The 22,477-nt window shown below is 38.1% G+C and overlaps 1 protein-coding gene across 4 annotated transcripts in view; it reads left to right on the forward strand.

Annotated features, from left to right (window-relative positions):
• The first annotated feature begins 8,404 nt into the window (after window positions 1–8,404).
• NEK1 (NIMA related kinase 1) overlaps window positions 8,405–22,477 on the forward strand; it is a 242,131-nt gene continuing 228,058 nt past the window's right edge. For 3 of the 4 annotated variants that reach the window (XM_043565817.1, XM_043565825.1, XM_043565833.1), the window contains exons 1-4: window positions 8,432–8,582; window positions 8,896–9,019; window positions 19,538–19,686; window positions 20,119–20,215. In XM_043565817.1, the coding sequence (XP_043421752.1) occupies window positions 19,570–19,686; window positions 20,119–20,215 (214 nt within the window). In that variant the 5' untranslated portion in view covers window positions 8,432–8,582; window positions 8,896–9,019; window positions 19,538–19,569. Of the gene's footprint in view, window positions 8,583–8,895; window positions 9,020–19,537; window positions 19,687–20,118; window positions 20,216–22,477 lie in introns of all 4 variants that reach the window. The other variant, XM_043565808.1, reaches the window with a different exon arrangement.

Raw genomic sequence — 22,477 nt, forward strand, 5'->3', positions numbered from 1 at the left:
AGTATCTGGTAGAAATTTCACGTAAGGGAGGAAGAAATTGGAAGTTCTATGTTATGCTGGCGTTGAATATAGTGTGCGAGATGTAAAATGGAGAGATGACTTGAGACGATGATGCAGAAGTCAGCAGTTACGCCAAAGAGTTTATGCCTTACCTTAGATAATCAGGGACGGTTGGAAAGTTTTGTTTGTAAGTAGTTTTTTTCTCCAAGTTGTTCGGAAAATGTTCAGGGGCGCCTGGGTGGCTCAGTTGGTTAAGTGTCTGACTTAAGCTCAGGTCAAGATCTCAGGATTGGTGAGTTTGAGTCCCCCCATCTGGCTCTCTGCTGTCAGCGCCAATCCCACTTCAAATCCTCTGTCTCCCTCTCTCACTGCCCCTCCCCTGCTCACGTTCTCTCTCTCTCAAAAATAAATAAGAAAGTGTCCAAACATCCAGAAAACTTAATAGAATAGTACATTGCACATTCATACGCAATGGTTGTTCATTTAACATTTTTGATAAATACTAAAAACGTTTGTGAAGAAAAAATTCAACTTAACAATAGTTGAAGGCTTTTAATCATGGGCATGACAGGATCAGTCACATTCAAAAATTCTGCTATAGTTGCTTCATTTATATTTGGATTTTTTTTTTCCCTGAAGCATGTGAAAATTAGGATGCAGACATTATACTTTACCCTTAGATACTTCAACGTGCAACTGCGGGGCGCCTGGGTGGTTCAGTCAGTTAAGGCATTATGTTAAACTCAGGTCATGATCTGCAGCTCCTGAGTTCGAGCCCCTTGTTGGGCTCTGTGCTGACACCTCAGAGCCTGGAGACTGTTTAGGATTCTGTGTCTCCCTCTCTGCCCCTCCCCCCTTCCTCTCCCTCTCTTTCTCTCTCTCTGTCTCAAAAATAAATAAACATTAAACAAGTTTTAAAAAAATGCATCTCCTAAGAATAACAACTTCCCCAACACAAGAACAATACCATTATCACAACTAGGAAAATTAGCAATAGGTGCCTGATATCTAATAACCAGTCCATATTTAAATTTTGCCAATTGTTAAGCAAAAAATTCTTCTGCAGTTTTTTTTTCAAACCAGTATCCTATCAAGTTTCAAGCATTGCATTTCAGTTGTTTCTTAAATCTCTTTTAATCTCTAAGAGCTCCTCCCTCAATTTTTCATTATATTGATGTTTTAAAGAGATGAAGGACGTTGTCTTGTAGCATGTCGCACGTTAGTTGTTTTCAATTAAGAGCGAGCCATGGCTATTATAGGCTGACCATGTCCTCTCAAAAGATTCCTCCCCTCCCCCTTAAATATATCTTCATTTGGAAATACGTTCTTTACAAATGTGATCATGGTAAGGTCATCAGGATGGGCTAATTCAGTATTATTTGTGACCTTATAAGAAGAGAAGAGACACAAAGACAGGAAGATGACTCTGTGAAGAGGGGGGCAGAGACTGGAGTTACACTGTTAAAAGCTAAAGAACAATTGGGGCTACCAGAAACTGGAAGAAACAAGGAAGGGATTCTTCCCTGGAGCCCTTAAAGAGAGTATAACCTTATTGACACCCTAATTTTCAGACTTCTAGACTCCAGAACTGAGAAAATAAATTTCTGGGTTTTTTTTTTAAGCTCCTCAGTTTGTGTTGCTTTGTTACAGCAGCCTTAGGAAGCTAATACAATGAGTTAAAATATTTTGAAAGAATACAGAAAATACAAATTGAAAGTTGGTGTTCTGCACAACCTGACCAATCTTAGTGTCACTGTCCACAAAAAACATACAATTAAGTGTCTTGGGGGAACTTTCCAGGACCTTTCTAGGCATATACAAAGATATTATACATATATAAAAAAGTGGGATATGCTAGAGAACCTTCTTTGCTTCCCTACCAAATTTTTATTAAACTGTAAATTGTATACCAGAGCTTTTGACTGTATGCTTCTTGGGCCCTCCAGTACAAGAGAGTAATGAATATCTGACTTACATATATATTTTGTATCTTCAAGGTACATAGCACTCTAATAGCATTAATATCACCAATATTCTAGTTTCAACACCTTTTTGATAGTTGTATATAACAGAAAAGGGTTTTAATCAGGGTCCTGTGACAGTACATTTCTGGTTATAGGACCGAGGTCCCTGTTTTATTGCAACAGGTCTCTGTTTTCTTACTCACTATTGACCAGAATTGCTCTCTGCTCCTAGAGACCATCCTCAAGTCCTAACTCCATGGCCTTCTCATCACATAGTAGTTTACCTCTTCAAAACCAGCAGGAGAATTTCTCTAACTTCTTTTTTAGGGGTCACTTAATTAAGTCAAGCCCATCCATCATAATCTCATTTTTTTATTAATTCACAGTCAATTGATTAATAACCTTATAATGGAAGTGAAATCCCTATATTCACAGTCTGGCCCACAGTGAAGGAGAGACAATGATATTTTTGCGTGTACTTCAGGGCATGGGAATCTTGGGGCCATCTCAGAATTTACCTCCCACAGTCTGCCCTCTAGCCCCTGATGATTTATAGATAAAATAGAATACATTCACCCTTTTCCAAGGTTCTGAAAGGGCTCATCCCAACATAGCATCAACCTGAAGTTCAAAACTTCCTCTTAATCTAAATATCATCAGCTAAAAGTCTAAAATTTCTTCCAAATCAAATGAAGATGATGTTCCTGCCTGTAATCTATTAATTCTTCATCTGTGGACCTGTGAAACTAAAGAGGCAAGTTATCCACTCCCAACACTCCCAAAATACCGTGGTGGGATGGGCATAAGATAACAGTTGTAGGCATTCCAGTTCAAAAACAAAAAGAGAGATAGGAGTCACTATTCTCAAATGCACAGCCACCTACCCAAAAGTGGTAAAAGAGTGCTCCTTCCTTCCCTGATACACTAGTTGGCTTGGGGTTTTTGTTTGTTTTGCTTGTGTTTGATTTTTTTGGTGTTGTTTTGAGAAAAGGAAATCCTCTTTGTATAACCCTCACCCAAAAGGGTTTTATGCCTTAATAGGCTTAAGCACCAGATTTTTTGGCTCATATATCTGTTTGCACCAGCTGACAACCTCACAGACTCAAATCACTATTTACATTGACTTCCTGATTCAGTGCAGGCATCAACCCACAAATCACATTTCTCTCAGTGTAACTTTTTTTCACACCCCCCTTTGCCCTTCCCTTGTCTCTAGGTCTTACATGAAGTTATAGCTAAAAGATTACACATATTTCCACAAGTCTGAATTTCAGACTATACCACTTAAACAAACAGGCAAAAAATCCCAAAAGTTCTTGCTATCTAATCCTGGAACAGTGAGGTCTGGTCACCCAGCATATGCAGTAATCAGTGGGCCACTCGAGTGACCTTTGTAGGATCAAGAAATTTAGCTTCCTCCAATTAAAACAAACTCTACCAAAATAAATATTCCAAAAATTGTTAATCTGGTTTATTGGAAAATTTAAAAGATTAAAAATTCTTCTAAGGACATATCTTAGGACCTACCAAAATTAAGGATTCTTCCCTTGTTGCCAGCAAAGTCTGGAATTTTTTTGAGTGCAGAGTTAAAAATTATAGGATATTAGGCAAAAGAGTTGCACTCTTTTGAAATTCCTTATAACATACAATTCCAAGTAATATCCAGATAGTACCTGCTTGGTGTTGTGTGGGAAATTACATTCATACAATGATACCCCCCAAATATACTACCAGATAAGCTATCTCAGGGGTCACAAAGGCTAACATACCATGAGAAGCAAGAGGGAAAAATTAACACACTTCAGATAAGGTACAAGTCGAGAGGAAAGACACATGATTTGAAACATGTGGTTATGCAATGCTAATATGTCTTGTCTCTCTTTTTGGCATATTAACCTTTCTGTTCATGGTTAGGTAATTAGGACCAGAGTTGATATTTGAGCAAGGGTTCAGAGATGGAAGGTGCCTAAGCCAATGACACTCTGGATATTTTAAAGAGATGCAGGGGCAAGAGTACCTGGGCACCTCTGTAGCTTGCCAGTTAACCCGGTGAGCAGGTACAGGTTTTGCACTTTTGGAGCAGGTCATGTGGGACACAGTGTGAATGTCACACAGGGCGACAGAATTGAGACCTGTGAATGTTGAGTGTTTCGTGTATATTGAGTACGTCATGAGTATATTAGTGCTTAATGATTAGATGCCTCTCATATGTTTAGTGCCTCACTAATATTAGGCATCTCTTGGTCTTTCCAGACTTTTCTACCTATGTTCAAAAGTATATGTCCTGTTAACTTACCTGTCCACCATATAACACAGGTTAGTAACTTATCTGCTTAACACGTGAGTGTTATTTCTTATACCATTTCTTTTTTTTTTACCGGGGCAGAATTGAATATTCTCAAATAATACAATTCTGGGCTACACAGTTGGTATTGTGCCCATGGTGATAGTGGGAGTGCTCACAATACAGTCAAACTTCTCAGGACTCTTTCATTTCTTTTATCAAGGTCAAATTCATGGCACTGTGATAATATCCAAGAACACTTTTATGTAACTTGGAACACTGTTGGACAAGTCTTACGAGAGATTTACAGACATTAGATGTTTTCTTCTGTCAATGCAGATATGTAGCCTAATTTTGGGAAGAAGCACATAGACTCTGAGAATAGTAGAGAATAGACAGAGGCTATTAATCAATCATATCTGCTTTCTATGATCCTTTTATAAATAAATCCTAAATCCTTTTATGGTAGTGTATTAGTTTCTACATGGGGGATTATCCCAAGGATCTCTTGTAAGTGGGCAACAATGAGTCTATTTGCACATTTGGTTTTCTGTAATATTGTTTATACTACACACTACCTTATTTTTTTGCAAGAACATGTTTATTTTAAAATCCATTTCTGACATACAACCATCTTGTCAGTAGTTTTCAACCTTCACTCTGCATCAGAGCCACCTAGGGAGCTTCAAAAAAATACTCTTGCTTGGAATCCACTCTCAGAAATTGTTTTAATTATTCCAAGTTTGGGCCTCAGTATCCATATTCATAATTATTGCCAGTTAATAAGCAACGTTAAGTTAGAAGCACTACATTAGACATGGGCGATCTATCTAAACAATATGCTATGTGATATTTTAGTGATAGAACAATAGATTCTATCCAGGGAAGAACCTCTTCTGTAATTCCTCTAGTATTTGTGTTAGAAGAATCTAGTGGTGTTAAACCTCCTCTTCAACAGACTTGGGTGTTTTACATGGTAAGGACTATAACCAGATCCCTTGAACATTTTCTTTATGTGTTCTTTTTTTTTTTTAATTTTTTATTTAACGTTTATTTATTTTGGAGGCAGAGAGAGACAGAGAATGAACGGGGGAGGGTCAGAGAGAGAGGGAGACACAGAATCTGAAACAGGCTCCAGGCTCCGAGCTGTCAGCACAGAGCCCGACGCGGGGCTCGAACTCACGGACCGCGAGATCATGACCTGAGCCGAAGTCAGCCGCTTAACCGACTGAGCCACCCAGGTTCCCTTCTTTATGTGTTCTAATGTGAATACTTCCAGCTTGATGTTATTCCTTCTCAGCAAGTGTTCCAGAAGGGAGTCTGTCTGGTTGGAGTTCTTACCAGATACTTTATGAAGCTGTGGGCTTTTCGTACGCAATAAAAAGAATTTACCAGTCAGCCTGATCTACTCTGCTCCTGGAACCTTAAAAGAATATGAGTTTGTATTAGTATGCTATTACAACAGATTCCCACAAATTTAGTGTCTTGAAACAACACAGGTTTATTATCTTAGAGTTCTGTAGCTTAGAAGTCCAATACAAATCTCACTGGCTAAAATTAAGATGGTAGCAGTGTTGTGTTTACTTCTAGAAACTCTAGGGGAGAATCCATTTCTGTGCCTTTTGCAGCTTCTAGAGACCACTTGAATTGCCCCCTCTTCCATGGTCAAATCCAGCAGCAGTGGTTTGAATCTTTCTCATTCTGTTCTTCCTCTAAAGAGAAGTTCTCATTCTGAACTTCCTCTAAAGTAACATTTCCTTCTGATTCTGACTCTCTTGCTGTCCTCTTTCACTTTTAAGGACTCTTGTGATTACATTGGGTCCACCTGGATAATCCAGGCTCATCTCCCTATTTTAAGGTCAGCTGATTAGTAATTTTAATTCCATCTGCACCTTTAATTCCCCCTTGCCATGTAACCTAAGATAGTCACAGATTCCAGGGATTGGGGGGCAGGGAAATCACTGGGTGGCCTTTATTCTGCCTACTATAGGTTGTTTAATTTATCTTTTGACTACAGGTCTTAGTATCCATTTTTAAAAGCCCTTAGTAGGGTGGAGTGTGTGTGTGTGTGTGTGGGGGGGGATTTGATAAGGTGTCAAAAGCTACAAACTTTCAGTTATAATTAAGTACTGAGGATGTAATGTACAACATGATGTCTATAATAACAGTGCTATATAGTATATTTGAAAGTTGGTAAAAGAATAAATCTTAGAAGTTCTTGTTATTTTTTTATTTTTTCCATAAAAGTTCTCACAAGAGAAAAACAACTTTTTCTCTTTCTTCTTTATATGAGATAATGAGTATCAGCTAAACTAATAATTATTAAGGATAATCAGTTTATAATATATAAGTTAAATGTTTAGACTGTACACCTTAAATTTATATAGTACTGTATGTCACTTATATCTTAATAAAACTGGAAAAAAACCCAAACAAAAATTAATAAGAAGCCCTCAGTATATAGGAAATATTACGAGGTATAGAAGAATAAGTTATGTCAGTAAAATCAGTTTCTTGTACTGGAAATCATATTTTCTTTTGATTAAAACTGAGTTGATGCATTAGTAACAAAAACTCTACCAATACTCAAATTAGCTTTATTCCCTCCTCAGTAAGCAGCCAATAAAATCTTTAAGCCCTCAGGAAAGGGGAAAACATAATTACCCACAGTGGTAAGAGTTTATCTATTCAAAGCAGATCTAGAACTGCTACCCTGGCAGATACAGAGAAACAAATTGTAGAGCTTATCAGCGAGTGGAGGTTGTGTAAACCATTTCCTTCTGCCAGCAATTCTACCATTCTGGGGGGGGGGCATGTTGTATGGTGTTATTTTACACACTTAACAAAATAAGTCAAAAGGATATGCATATTGCTAGCATGGCTTCTACAAATACAGTAGCAGTTTATATTCCAACAGTTTATGATAAGAGCCTGAAGAGTTATCTAAGGAGGTATCCGACTAGCCATTCTTCATGAATGCAGCAAAAGAGAATTTACTTAGATTAGCAATTGGCAACATTCTTATGCTGCTTTGCTGTATAAAGGTACGTGGGTAGAACTGTCGTTATTGTGCATTCAGACACCAAAATTCCTGCTAACTGAGGGTGGGAGGGGCCAAAGGAGGTTAGCCTAGAAATGAGAAAATGAGGAAAACAAGTCTTTTGAATGGATGGAGATTGAAGAGGAGATAAACCAAAGCAGAGTCTCTCCAATTTGCCAGCTTGGATGACTTGCAGTGCCATCTTCTGGCAAAGAAGCCAAAAACTTTCAATTTCCTTGCCAGTGATAGTCTTGTCTTGTCTTGTCTTTTCTTTTCTTCCTTTTAGTATTTCTTATAAGCCTGGCTAAACCACAGATTGGGAAAACTCACAGGGGTCTTGGGTGTTGATGTATTAGAGTATGAGAGAGAAGGAAGGCTATTTCTTTGAAGCACTGATCCGAATCTTTGACCTCTCTGGTCTCTGGCAAAATCTGTAAACTTTCCACCAGGCTACATACATCACATGTCCAACAGATACAACCTGGAATGTAGCTTACGTAGTAGACAAGCCACCGTCCTCCTTTGGCTTCAAGTTTGGATTCTCCAGCATCTCAGGAATACTCTAGATAAGGCAACTTAGCCATAGAGCTACTCATGACGACGATAGACTTGATCCCTTATTACAAGAAAATCTCTTCCTGTCTTTGAAAGTCCTGCCATAAAGAAGGGTACTTCAACCACCTTTGAATATACCGGCAAGTAATTTATACACACATTAGATGTAAATGTGTAGAAAACTACATTATAGCCTTAAAAAAAAAAAGTCAAGGCTTAAAAATACTTTCTTGCTGTAATCATCCAAGATATACTAGAAACAAGCTTGCTTTCTAAAGCAAAATTACTTTAAAACGTGCGGTAACCCTAAGGAACAACCTTCACGTTAACAGCAAAAAAAAGTGCCATTCTCTGTGTAGTATATGTGGGAAAAATTTATAATATGCTTTAATCAAAATCAGCTTCTATTTGTGAGTTCTAGCCCTCATCTCTGGCTCACTCTTCTTTCCCTTTCATCTCCTTTGCCTCCTTTTCTCATCCTCTCTCACCTGCTGTGCCTTTGCCCCGCCCCGCCCCACCGCGCCACTCCTTCCCCCCCACCCCCAATGCGCGCCAGCTTCCGCGTGCTGACGTCACACGCCAGCGCCAGTGACGCGCTGGCCGCTCCCCCTTCCTCTGCATTCGCGCTAGGGGTTGGGGGCGCTAGGGTGCATAGTCGTCCGCTCGGAGTCCTAAGCAGTTGTCCGCGTATCCCCGAGTCCAGAACAAGCGTCGCGAAACAGAAGGACGTGGCAGGCAGGTAGCCTCCCTGTCCCAGATGCCATCCCCCCACCCCCATCCCGCCGAGGCCACTAGCAACCACCTCTGTGAAGTTGCAGGGGCGGTAACCCGGGCACTCCCCCTGCCGCCGCCCGCCGTTTCCAAGGGGGCTCAGAAACCAATCCGTTTGCTCTGAGTAGTGTGGACCTGTCTCATGGGGCGTTGCCGTGGCGGCAAGGAGGCAAGCCTGAGGGGTCAGCCAAAGTCTGGTGTCGGGTGTAGGAGTCTCAGTGCACCCCTTTCAAGTGGTCTGTGAGCTGCTGCGGGTTAGACAGACTTGGTTTCTCTTTCAGGATGTCATTTTCAAAATGCGGGATGATGCCTCTGCCTCATTAATTGCCAAAGGAAGGTTGCTACACCTAGACCGATGCTTGTCGATCATCACCGTTATTTCGGCTAACGCCCTGTGTCATTGAGGTGAGTTGCACTTGGGGGAAGCAATGATATGCAAAATAGTAAAATCGTATTGGGAATGAGGAGATCTTGCTTCGACTTGCTTATGTAGAGCTTGCAGGGATACTAACTTTAAGTGCATGGAAAATAAGTGCTCGCTTCGGCAGCACATATACTAAGTACATGGAAAATAATACCTTCATTTCATGAAAATTGTAATTTTCTCAAGAACAGTGTGTAATACAAAGCAGTCCTCAGACATTAAAGTTATAGTGATAATAGAGTTAAAATAATAATAGAAATCTTGGTATGGATAAACAGTCATTTACATTGCGTATATGTTGCCTCCAATTTTAAAGCACCTGTATATTTTAATAAAAAATGAGTGAGAATTAACTGGTAGCTTATAGTTTTCTATTTCAATTTATGTAATTTGAAACAATCTCCTATGTAAGGCATTAAAAGTTATACTACTTTCGGAGTTCATCATAACTTTTTTTATACAGGCCTAATTTTTATTCTCTAAGCTCCACCCACAAGAAGCAGAAATTTTTTTTTGCCATGATGAGTAATAGAAATATTTATGAAGGATTAAAAGTAATATCCAATATAATAATAGTCTTTTCATGTGATGCAGCAGTATTGTAGAGATGATGGAGGGGAGCCAAATATGGAGAGAAGTAGTGTTTTGTTTCTAGTTTAGATTTGTTTGGTATTAGAGAGTCCACAGATCTATTTCATTTCAAATTGCTCTTTGTTCTAGGTGAAAGGTAAGGAGCATCTTTTGTGGGAAAACAGGTTTTTGCACAATAAGAGTCAGCATTAGGAGTTTAGTAAGGGTTATGGAACTTGGCCACAGAAGTTCTGTTGAGGTAATTTTAATACGGTGACATTGTATTCCTAGTACATTTTACTCCAATCTCTACCCTCTAAGTTGTGGACATGACACCATTTCATGAATATAAATTCTTTACTTACGTGTTGGTGGTTTCCATTAGGGAAGCCAGTAATTGTTGTCTGTATAGACTTACAGAGAAGAAAAATGTTTTGAAAGAAGTCTAATGGAATCCCATTTTTGCTGTCTGCTTTTTTGACTAATTGGAAATAGATCAGGGACTTGACTCACTGAGAAGGTAAATTGTCCTTCTCCCACCGTTCAAAATGTTATTTAATATCTGGAAAACCATATGTATGGGTTGTAGCTGCAGACAGAACCATAAGGACTTCGTGAACTCTGTTGACATTCCTCTACCAGTGTTTCTCTTAGTGAAAATTTGTCCATCAGATAGCTAAAAAAGAGCTGAAGAGATTTAAAAGTTCCAGATTGGTGAAGATCTAGTTTTCGTTCATGTACTCTGGCATTTTTCATATTTGGTGCACAAATTTTATTTTGTTAAACACTCCCTATTGTGGCTTAAAAAAGTCTTAGTTAAATGTGAGAAAAGGTGTCTAATTTGACTAGAGGCTAAGATGTTTTTTTGGAACATAGTTGACATACTTGAAAAGTATGCCATGTAGGAGAACTTTGAATGTCAACGTTAAATGTTTGGAAATGGGTACTGTCTAAGGATTTTAACTGGAGAAATTGATTTAGCTAGCATTCTTCTTTCTGTCGGCATTTATTATTGTTTTTAAATTTTATTTATTGTTTTGAATAAATAATATATTCATATGGTTAAAATTTATAAGGTACAAAAGACTGAAAAAAATCTTCCTCTTAATTACTCAGTTCCTGTCCTAAAGGCAGCCAACAGTATACCAGTTCATTGTGTATCCCTTCGGAGGTATTACACATGCAAGGAATTATGTATGTGTATACATGTAAGGATTTTATATATATATGTATACTCACATATATAAGTAAGTAAGTATAAACATACATACATATATTTCCTTTTAATACACAAATGGTAGTATGCCATATTTATAATTTATAATTCTGGTACCTAGAAATTAATTCTTATTGGGGCATGTGGGTGGCTCAGTCAGTTAAATGTATGACTCTTTTTTTTTTTTAACGTTTATTTATTTTTGGGACAGAGAGAGACAGAGCATGAACGGGGGAGGGGCAGAGAGAGAGGGAGACACAGAATCGGAAACAGGCTCCAGGCTCTGAGCCATCAGCCCAGAGCCTGACGCGGGGCTCGAACTCCCGGACCGCGAGATCGTGACCTGGCTGAAGTCGGACGCTTAACCGACTGCGCCACCCAGGCGCCCCTAAATGTATGACTCTTGATTTCGGCTCAGGTCATGATCTCATGGTCCTGAGATTGAGCCCCCTTGCTTCTTTTTTATTTGCTTGTGGATATTTACATTTTATCATTTCAAACAGTGTTGCAGAAGATAAGTTTGTGTATGTGTCATTTTCATACATTTGGAAATAATGTATGAAGGGTAGATTCCTAAAAATGGAATTTCTGGATCAAAGTGGTAGATATTGTGGGATTTTATTTTTCTTTATTAATTTTTTTAATGTTTTATTTATTTTTGAGAGAGAGAGAGCATGAGCAGGGGAGAGGCAGAGAGAGAGGGAGACATCCCAAGCAGGCTCCAGGCTGTGAGCTGTCAGCCCAGAGCCCGATGCCGGGCTCAAACTCACAAACCGTGAGATCGTGACCTGAGCCAAAGTCGGACACTTAACTGACTGAGCCACCCAGGCACTGCGATATTGTGGAATTTTATATTCCTTAGTACTTGTATCGATTTGTATTCACACCATATTCTGTTTTTTTATATTCCCCTCCAACATAGTACGGTAATAAACTTCCTGAATTTTGCCATTCTGATGGGTGAAAAATGCTAAGTCTTATACTTTTTTAAATTAAAATATACATAACAAAATTTATCTCTTGTATTATTATTATTATTATTATTATTATTATTATTATTATTATTATCATCATTATTTTAGGTAGGCTCCACACTGGGCATGGAGCCCAAGGTGGGGCTTGTACTCATGACCCTGAGATCTAGACCTAAGCTGAGATCAAGAGTCAGATACATGGGGAACCTGGGTGGCTCAGTCAGCCCAGGTCATGATCTCACCCTACCTGGGATAGAGCCTCCCCTCAGGCTCCCATGCTGGGTTTGGAGCTGCTTAAGATTCTCTTTCTCCTTCTTCCTCTGCTCCTCACCGTGTGTACTTGCATGTTCTCTCTTAAAAAATTTTTTTTTTCAATGTTTGTTTATTTTTTTTGGGACAGAGAGAGACAGGGCATGAACGGGGGAGGGGCAGAGAGAGAGGGAGACACAGAATCGGAAACAGGCTCCAGGCTCTGAGCCATCAGCCCAGAGCCTGACGTGGGGCTCGAACTCACAGACCGTGAGATCGTGACCTGGCTGAAGTTGGACGCCCAACCAACTGCGCCACCCAGGCGCCCCACATGTTCTGTCTTTAAAAACAGACAAAGGGGTGCCTGGGTGACTCAGTCGGTTAAGCGTCCGACTTTGGCTCAGGTCACGATCTCGCAGTTCGTGAGTTCGAGCCCCGCATCAGGCTCTCTGCTGACAGCTCAGAGCCTGGAGCCTGCTTCAGATTCTGTGTCTCCTTCTCTCTCTGTTCCTCCCCTACTCATGCTCTGTCTCTCTCTCTCAAAAATAAATAAAGATTAAAGAAATTAAAAAAACAATCAAAAGTCATCCTATTTTTTTTTTTAACATTTAAGTAGTTTATCATCTGGAATTTGCATTGATGTAAAGTGAAGAAAATGAATGTAAGCTTTGTGTTTTCCACACATTACTACCTAATTGTCTAAATATTATTTATTTATTTCAAAATTTAATTTTTCACCACTGAGTTGAAATGTCACCATGCTCATCCATCAAGTTAAAAAAAAATGTTTTTGATAGGTTTCTGGACTTTCTATGATTTGCCTGTCAATTTCATAGTTACTGTAATATATGTGTGTGTTATTGTAATATAATGTGTCCTTTTTTTAAAAAAAGTTTTTTTTTTTTTTTGAGAGAGAGAGAGAGATTGAGAGAGAGAGAGAGAGAGAGAGAGAGAGAGAGTGGGGTGAAGAGCAGAGAGAGAGGTGGGGGAGAGAGAATCCCAAGCAGGATATGCACTGTCAGTGCATAACCTCACCCAGGGCTTGATCTCATTAACTGTGAGATCATGACCTGAGCCAAAATCAAGAGTTGGACGCTTAACCTACTGAGCGACTCAGATGCCCCTAAGATATCAAGTAGAAAAGTCTTCCTTCATTGGTGTTTTTTGTTTTGTTTTGTTTTCAGTATTTCTCTGGCCATTCTTGCTTTTTTCTCATATTGACTTCAAATCAGCTTGTCTAATCACTGTGACCCATAAAGCTTGTGTTTTTATTAGGGCAGAATTAAATGTAGGGACTAAGAATTAAAAGTTTTCTGATTTGGAGTGCCTGAGTAGCTCAGTTGGTTAAACATCCAACTTCAGCTCAGGTCATGATCTCACATTTCATGAGTTCAAGCCCTGCATGAGGCTTTCTGCTGTTAATGCAGAGCTTGCTTTGGATCCTCTGTCCCCCCTCTCTCTCTGCCCCTTCCCCATTCATATTCTCTCTCTCTCTCTCTCTCTCTCTCAAACTTTAAAAATTAAAAAACAAATATTTTAATATTAAGTCTTCCCCCCATTTTTCTTTTGTGTGCTTGTGTTTTCTTTCTATTTTCCTTTTTTTTTTTTTTTAGTTTTATTCACTTATTTTGAGGGAGAGAGATCCAGTAAGTGGGGAGGGGGGTGCAGCGCTGAGAGAGAGGGAGAAAAAGGGAGAGAGGATTCCAAGCATGCTCCTTGCAGTTAGCACGGAGCCTGACGTGGGGCTCAGAAATCACAAACTGTGAGTTCATGACCTGAGCCGAAATAAAGAGTCAGACACTTAATCAACTGAGCTACCCAGGTACCCCTTGAATATTTTCTGTTGATTCATTTTCCAGGTTAAAAACCTGTCTTCTACTATATTCTATCCTGTGTAAAAGCCATGTGATGCCTTCTTAATTTCAGATATCTTCTATTTTGGTTCTGGAATGTTCATTTACTTTTAAAAAATAAATTTTAGTTCTTTGTTGAAATTCTCCATCTTTAAAAAAAATCACTTTTGTTCATCTTTTCCTCTTATTTTCTTGAACATACTATTCATGGTTATTTAAAATCCTCTATGATATGTCCATATTTGAGTCATTTGTAATTCTATTTCTATTGTTTATTTCTTTTGGTTTTGGTTATTTGGTTCTTTTTTTTTATGTAGGCCTCATAAGTTTTTAAAAATATTTGTTTGAGAGGGAGAGAACAGGAGTGAGAGTGGGGAGGGGGTACGGAGAGAGAGAGGGAGAGAGAGAATCCCAAGCAGGCTCCACACTGTCAGTGCAGAGCCCAACTCAGGACTGTATACCAAGAGTGTGAAATCATGGCCTGAGCCGAAATCAAGAGTTGGATACTTAACCCCACTGAGCCACCCAGGCTCCCCAGGCTCGCTCGCTCTTTCTTCTCTTTTCTTTTTTCTTTCTTTCTTTCTTTCTTTCTTTCTTTCTTTCTTTCTTTCTTTCTTTCTTTCTCTTTCTTTCTCTTTCTTTCTTTCTTTCTTTCTTTCTTTCTTTCTTTCTTTCTAGAACACAAGTGGAGGAGAGGGACGGGGGCGGAGAGAGAGAGAGAGAGAGAGAGAGAGAGAGAGAGAGAGAGAGAGAGTCATAAGCAGGCTCCATGCTCTGCATAAGCATGGAGCCTGATGCGGAGCTCCATCCCACAACCCTGGGATCATGAGCTGAACTGAAATCAAGAGTCAGCTGTTCAACCCACTAAGCCACATAGGTGCCCCACGCCTCATAATTTTTGACTGGGTACTGGATGTTGTGAATGAAAAGTCATAGAAACTCTGGAACATGTATCTTCCAAAAAATTTGTTATGTTTTCTGACAGGCTGATGGGAGTATTAGCAGATTACTGTCTTTTATCCTATCAAAATTGGTGTTAGGCTTTGTTAGGACTAGTCTGTTTTAATCTTGCTCTGAGTATGCACAACTTGGGAATGGGCTAACTGACAGGAGAGGAATTTATGTGCAGAATTTGGGGCTTTTTCTATTCTTTTTCCTTCTCTCCAGGATTTTGGCAGCCTTAAACTCTGACCTCTCTTCTCCTTAGCTCAATAGGATTGGTGCTTTCTACTTAAGCTCCATGGTGCTACGTCACAGTTTGGAAAATGTCTCTAGGGAGAAGGCTGGGGTGAATGTGGAACTTATTAGCATTTTCCCACCTCTCAATGATTATAGCCCCTCAATTCCTGTCTGTTGTTTTATATATTTTACTCAGTATTTTGGTTGTTTTTGGAGGTAGGATGGTCTGATACAAGCTACAGAATCATGGCTGGTACCATTTATTATGTAGACCTTCACTTAATCTCCCACATCATGGATGGTACTATTCTCAGCTGTGTTGGTATCCCTAATCTAGAGACATCTATAGTCTTTTGCCGGCATGAGAGAGGGGTGGTCACCTGATTAGGTGAGGTGGAGGAGGCAAACTGTGTGTCTCATGCTATTACACAGCCTTTCAACCAATCCTGTTTTAGTTCTGGTATTATCCTCCCTCACAGAGGCACCTTTTTCTTCCTGTTATTGAGCTAATTTGTAGTGGAAATTGACTTCTTTCCCCCTACTGGGTTACAGTACAACTTTCTCTAGTTTCCTAAGTTGGTTGCTGGGGTTACAGTACAACTTTCTCTAGTTTCCTAAGTTGGTTGCTGCTTGTTCATGTGTTTGTCAGCTGCCAGAAATTTATCACTGTTATTTTCTCTCCTGTTCTGCCATTTTGATCCATTTAAAGTTGTGTTAGGTCTGGGAAAGAAGTAGAGGTAAATATGTATGTTCAGTTTGATATGTTTAACTCCAAATTGTAATTTATTTTTTGACTTTTTAAAGATACAGGCTGAAGAAATTACTCTTGTGTTTTTTGATTTCTCTGAAGGAAAGACTTTGGCTGCATTTCTCTGTCATTCCTACTGTTTGTGGCTAATGGTACAATTCTAAACAATGTTGAAGTGTACTATTTTGTGACCTACTTTTTAATTTTCTTTGAATTATAGACTAGTAAAGTTGGTAGGGCCCTTAAGGTAGTATTATCTTTAAATTGTTAGTGTTTTTATTTATCTTTTTTTAGTTTTTAAAAATGTTTATTTATTTTTGAGAGAGAGAGACAGACAGAGATGGGGAGGAGCAGAGAGAGAGGGAGGCACAGAATCTGAAACAGGCTCCAGGCTCTGAGGTGTCAGCACAGAGCCTGACGCAGGGCTTGAACTCATGAGCTGTGAGATCATGACCTGAACCAAAGTTGGACATACAACTAACTGAGCCACACCAGGTGCCCTAAATTGTTAGTGTTTTTAGATGAAGGAAACAAGTTGCAGAGAAATCAGGTGGTTTGCTTTTGGTCACATAGTTTTTCCAGATCCATCATTTTATTTGTTATATCACATAACTCTTTGGAAAGCTCAAATATCAAAAACATCTTTGATTTTATGCTTTGAATATCTTTAATATCAGGTATATATTATAGAGATTACATTGATATAATTGTTAGAGACTTTAAGAATAGTGTCAAGTTGGTATTGTGATTTTCATTTGATGTTGGAAGCTGGAGCACAGAAAGGACAAACATTTGTAATTTCGGTGTATTACAAATATGAAATTAGAACACGATTATGATGGTCCTTCAGTTATACATTATGATGATTTTGGATGTGTAAGCCTATTGTACATTTTTTAATTCTTTTTCGTTTAGTTTGAAAAATCTTTTAGGATTTTAATGCAGCCGAGAAGTCTCATGACTAGGAAATAAGTAGCTTGGTTAAATATGTTGTAAGGCACCGAAAGTACTCTATCTTTTCATGTTTTCCCCTTCCTCCAGTGTACAACAGTAGTTTAGTGTAGACTCTGCAGAAAAGAAGGAGTTGTGAGTTGCTCTGAAATCCATTGACCACAAGCCTTTTATTGTTCAGAAAGCTTTCTGCACTTGACAGTATTTGCTGGCAATTAGAATCATCGTTCTTCACTAGCAGGAGCAGCAGATTCTCCTACACTGAGTTGTCAGAACCACAGTGCTCAGGAATGTGGTAGGCAGTAGGGTGTGGTACTAGGGACTCTTGGAACTTCTGTCTCATCAGTGTGGTCCCTGGAAAGGAACTGGCAACTGAATTTTGAGGCAGAGCCAAATTGACTAATTTTGTTTTTCTTTCTTGGCAGCACAGAATAATGATGGTTGTGAAATAATCTCATTATATGGTTATTATTTAATGTAATTTGATTTGTGAAACTTAGTTTTCTAAGATGAGTTTATCTTGCTATTTTTTCCTAAATAGCATGGTAATATAATATATTCATGTCTGGGAGAAATCATTAAATTCTGGCTGGTGCCCAGATAGCCATTATATTATGCCAGTTGACCATCTTGGACTTGAGAGTATGTTTGGAGTGACTTCTTTAACTCACTGATGATACTATATAGTTATTGTAATAGTTAATTTCCTATTTTTCTTACAGTTGCCAAAAGCCTTGTCATATCTTACAGAAATTTTGAAATGTAATGTAGTGTTTTCTACGATAGAAGAAGGCTCTTTCCCACAGAAGTTCCTCAGGCATAATTATCCCATTGATTTTACCAGAGGCTGGGTTCTGGACTTTAGTCTTACAGGTCCTGAATATAAATTTTGTTATTTAAGGAGATTGGATCATATTTTAGAGGCAAAGTAAAATTAAACAAATTTAATATTGATGGATGAAATGAGAACATGGATTTGTTAATTTATCATGAGAAATATGGTAAACTGTCACAGAGATATTTATGTGGTCTTCATGACAAGGCCATTTTCTCCTAGAAGGGAATCCTACATTGAAGGCCTGCTTGATGTGAATAGATATAGAAAAGAACAAGTTAGATAAATTAAGTATTTATTAGTTTTAAATTAATACAGTGAATTAATTTACTATAATTTGGGGTAATCTTGCCAATAGACTGTGCTAATGATTGTGACCATTTCACTCTCTTTCCCTCCTCCTTCCCTTTGACTTTTTTTAAGCTTTCGCCAACTAGGATTGGACTCTGGCTTCCGTCCCACCCATCACTTTCCTGAAATTACTATTACTAAAGTTACTAATGACCCTAGTCAGGTATCTTGGTATGGTAAGGGTCTAATTATGATACCAAAGGCAGAAATACGAAGATTAATAACATGTTTAATTAATATCAAAATAATATCAAAATAAATTTTTATATGTAAATAAAATAGATAGGCAGATAGCATATAAGGAAAAAATATTTATGATGGAGAGGGCTAACATCTTCATTAAAAAGGGACTTTTACAAATTAATAAAAAGACTATTCCAGTAGAAAACGAACAAAAAACATGAATGAGTAGTTCAAAAAAGAAGAAATACAAATGTTCAATAAATGTGGAAGAATTTTTCAAATTAACTGATAAGCAGCAGAAATTCAAATAAAAATGAGACACCATTTCCCTGTTGAATGTAATGAGTAACAGTAACAACAGTGACAGTGCTCACTATGTGTCAGGCATTATTCTACAATAGAATACTGAAATTAACTAATCCTCCCAGTGTTCTGTAAGTATGTACAATTGTTATCCACATTTTACAGATGAGCAAACTGAGACACATAAAGCTGAGTAACTTGTCCAATGTCACATAATAAAAAAGTGATAAAGTCAGGATGTAAATTCAGGCTCCCCAACTTAAAGTTTTAGTGCTCATTAACTACTATCCTTTATGGCTTCTCAGAGATTTTAATAAATAATAACCGGTGTTAAAAGGGTATCTAGGAAGAGGTACTTTTGTACACTGCTGGTTAAAATATTAGTAGGGGTGCCTGAGTGGCTCAGTCTTGAACATCCGGCTGTTGGTTTTGGCTCCAGTCATCCCTTCAGGATTGTGGTATCAAGTCCCCTGTCATACTCTGTGCTGGGCATGGAGCTTGCTTGAGATTCTCTCTCCCTTTCCACCCATCTCCTGCACTTGTGTGCTCTCTATTTCTTAGGAAAAAAAAATAACATTTCTGTAAAACATTTAAGCTCTATGTTTCAAAATTTTAACATGTGCATATTCTTTGAACTAATAATTTATCCCAAGGAAATCCTTATAATAAGTACATAAAAATGTATGTACAGAAATTTTAAAGTTTTTCTATAATAACAAACAATGTAAATAATTTAATGTCTAATAAGAGAGAATGAAATAATTTTGGGAAATGCATTCTTATTGGAGATAATAAAATAATGCTGCTAATTAACTCACATAGGAAAAATTTTGTCTCTGTACGTTAAGTATATACAGTATTTGACTTTGCAAAGCATTCTTATAACATTGAAATGTCACTGTTTTTCTCTTTTGAGCTATAACTAGGTTGTATGAGTAAAATTGAGATAAAGTTAATTTAATTTTAAGATTTTAAGTATGTTTTTTTAAAGTAAGCAAGTCACTAAGGAATTAGAATTGAATTTGACATAATTGTTATGGAAGACATGCTTTATCTCTGTTAACTGTTACTTTTCTTTAATGTCTAGTATATCTGTTAAGATGCCTTAGAAAAAGAACCATGGAGAAGTATATTAGACTACAGAAGATTGGAGAAGGTTCATTTGGAAAAGCTATTCTTGTTAAATCTACAGAAGATGACAGACAATATGTTATCAAGGAAATTAACATCTCAAGAGTAAGTATTTTTTTTTTCTTTGGTTATTCAACTAATAGTCTGGTTTCAGTAGGGCTCACCATTAGAGAACAAAAACAAACATGGCAGTGCATAACCCAAAGTGAAAGGGTGCCATAATCCCAAAGAGAACCACTAATTTCAGAATAGTCTGTATATCCTTTCATATTTTTTTCTGTGATGTGTGCTTGTGTTTATGTGTGTAAGTGTTTAAAAAAATACAACACCTGCTGTTGTGTAACTTAACCTAGTTTGAACATCTTAAAATGTTTTTACTTGTGGATTCAACTCATTCTCTTTAACTTCTGTCTTTATTTTGTTATTTGGACTGTGCTTTATTGGTACTGTTATATTTTAACCACTCTCTTACTGATGGACTTTTAGATTGTTTATTGATGGTTTAATTTAATGTTTTCTTTTTCTCTCCCATTTAAGATGTCCAATAAAGAAAGGGAAGAGTCAAGGAGAGAAGTTGCAGTGTTGGCAAACATGAAGCATCCAAATATTGTCCAGTATAGAGAATCATTTGAAGGTCAGATAAATTTTGCAAGAGTTCAAAAGAACTAAGCCACGTGACAACTTTTGGATATTTTCCTTCTAACGTATTTTCAGGAAGAAAAGCATATAATTTTTGCTTCCATACATATGTATATGAGTATCAGCTTGATTCTAGGATAATACTAATGTTACCAGTGGGAGAGTCTGCATTGTGTGAATGGAGGTCTTGGTCCTTGGATTCCCCACAAGGAGATTTACGTGCGATACTTGCTAGAATAAAGACAGCCAGGAGGGAAGTAATAAGCATAAAGCAGTTTATTAAAGCAAAAGTACACTCTACCAGGTGGGAGAGCTGGTAGAATCTACCATAGGTTGTTTTGGGATTGGATGTTATTTGGTCTCTCTGGTTTGGGATGTGCAGTGACTTACACTGGGGTGGTCTCTAATAGGAAACTCCTCCCATGGATTGAGAGGAGTAGTTTTTGAGCCTACTGGGATTTGTACCTGAAACTCAAGGCAGCCCTTCTCCAGGGCAGGGCAGTACATCAATGCAAATGCATTGTAATAACTCTAGGGGTTACCTGGGCAGAGGTGGTAGAGGAAAGGAGGAGAACACCCCAAGGTCTTGGAAGCCTAAAGGTGAGGTTGTTGTGCCCCAGGGCTTTTAATGTGTGGCTTATCTGTCATTGTCCTTGCCTCTAGCTCTTGTCCTTATCTTTCTCCTTTAAGGACTTGGGACTCTGTCTCAGGGCATTACTTCCACTGCTCCTGTCTCTTCTACCTAACACTAACACCACATTGTCTGTGTGTAATTTTATATTGCCTCACTGGTACTGTGATTGCTTAAAAAGAAGCAATGTGGTTAAATTTAAGAATTTGGACAAAGCAAAAACAGTAACATGTCATTTTATTTTTTATTAAAAAAAATTTTTTTTAACGTTTATTTATTTTTGAGACAGAGAGAGACACAGCATGAACGGGGCGGGGTGGGGGGTGGTCAGAGAGAGGGAGACACAGAATCTGAAACAGGCTCCAGGCTCTGAGCTGTCAGCACAGAGCCCGACACGGGGCTTGAACTCATGGGCTGCAAAATCATGACCTGAGCCGAAGTTGGCCGCTTAACCAACTGAGCCACCCAGGTGCCCCAGTAACATGTCATTTTAAACAAAGCTTCCTTTAACTACTACCACTACTGCCACTAAGAAAATGTTGTGGTCTTTAGAAAGTATCCTAATCACTTGTGTTCTAGTATACCTCATTATTGTGATACTGAGGTATGTTGACCGTGTTCTCAGGTTCTTGAAATGTCATAGCTATAATGCTGTTTTATATATTTGGTAGTGCAGGAGCTAAGATAAAGCAAAGCTTCTCTAAAGGCAGGTGAAGATGGTTTGTTGAAGTCCTTTGGAAGTCTTTCCCATTGTTATCATAAATCCCTATAAATTATAAAACAAAGATTATTTGTGTATATATGTATGCATTTTTTTTTTAGTTAACAACACTACTGTTTATTTAAGGAAATGGGTTGAAAAGACGAAAAAAAAAAGAAACCAAAAAAAGCTACTTCAGCTCCTGATTTTCTGTTGCTTGAGTCCTAAATTTATAATCATAGTTTTTTTTCTCCTTCCTCAACCAATTCCTTGTCCTCCTTTGCCCTCTGCAGCATCTTGGCTGGGTGTGGTCTGTTTTGCCAAGTGGAATAACTCAAACCATGATCACTGCAGGATCTAAGTGTTTGAAAGTCCTATATTTTTTGCAGTTTTTCATTAAATATGGCTATTTGGCAAGAGAGGAAAAGAGGAACCTTAAATCCATTGGGTTCCAGTAATAGCCTTCCTTGCCTTTATTGTGTTTCAGAAACACAGTTTCCCCTAATCACAATTCAGCACTTCAGCCAGCACAGTGATTCTTAACAGACAGATAATTTAGATCGAAAGTAGTAGGTAGTTTAAATGTTTGTTTCAGGGTCAAATCGCATACCAGTTTCAGAGTCTGAATTAGAGTAAAAGTATCCTTGTTCCCAAATTAACATGGTACTTACTAAAGGAGAACATACTTAAAAAGATAGGGATCAATTAACACATATCATAAGGTACTCAGTTCATTTATTTATGATGGCAGTGAAGTGAGGATTTATACAAGTGAAAGGGTACAGTGTTAACCATCTTCTCCTTCCCATGAACCTGAATTTCCTTTATCTTTATCCTTGCTTCTCCTTTAGTTTAATTTCTCTTTCATTACCAGAATTTTAATATTTCAAATAAAAGGTTTGAATATATGTCAACAAATATTCTAG

This window comes from Prionailurus bengalensis, chromosome B1 (assembly GCF_016509475.1).
Source record: "Prionailurus bengalensis isolate Pbe53 chromosome B1, Fcat_Pben_1.1_paternal_pri, whole genome shotgun sequence".
NCBI classification, from domain to species: domain Eukaryota; kingdom Metazoa; phylum Chordata; class Mammalia; order Carnivora; family Felidae; genus Prionailurus; species Prionailurus bengalensis.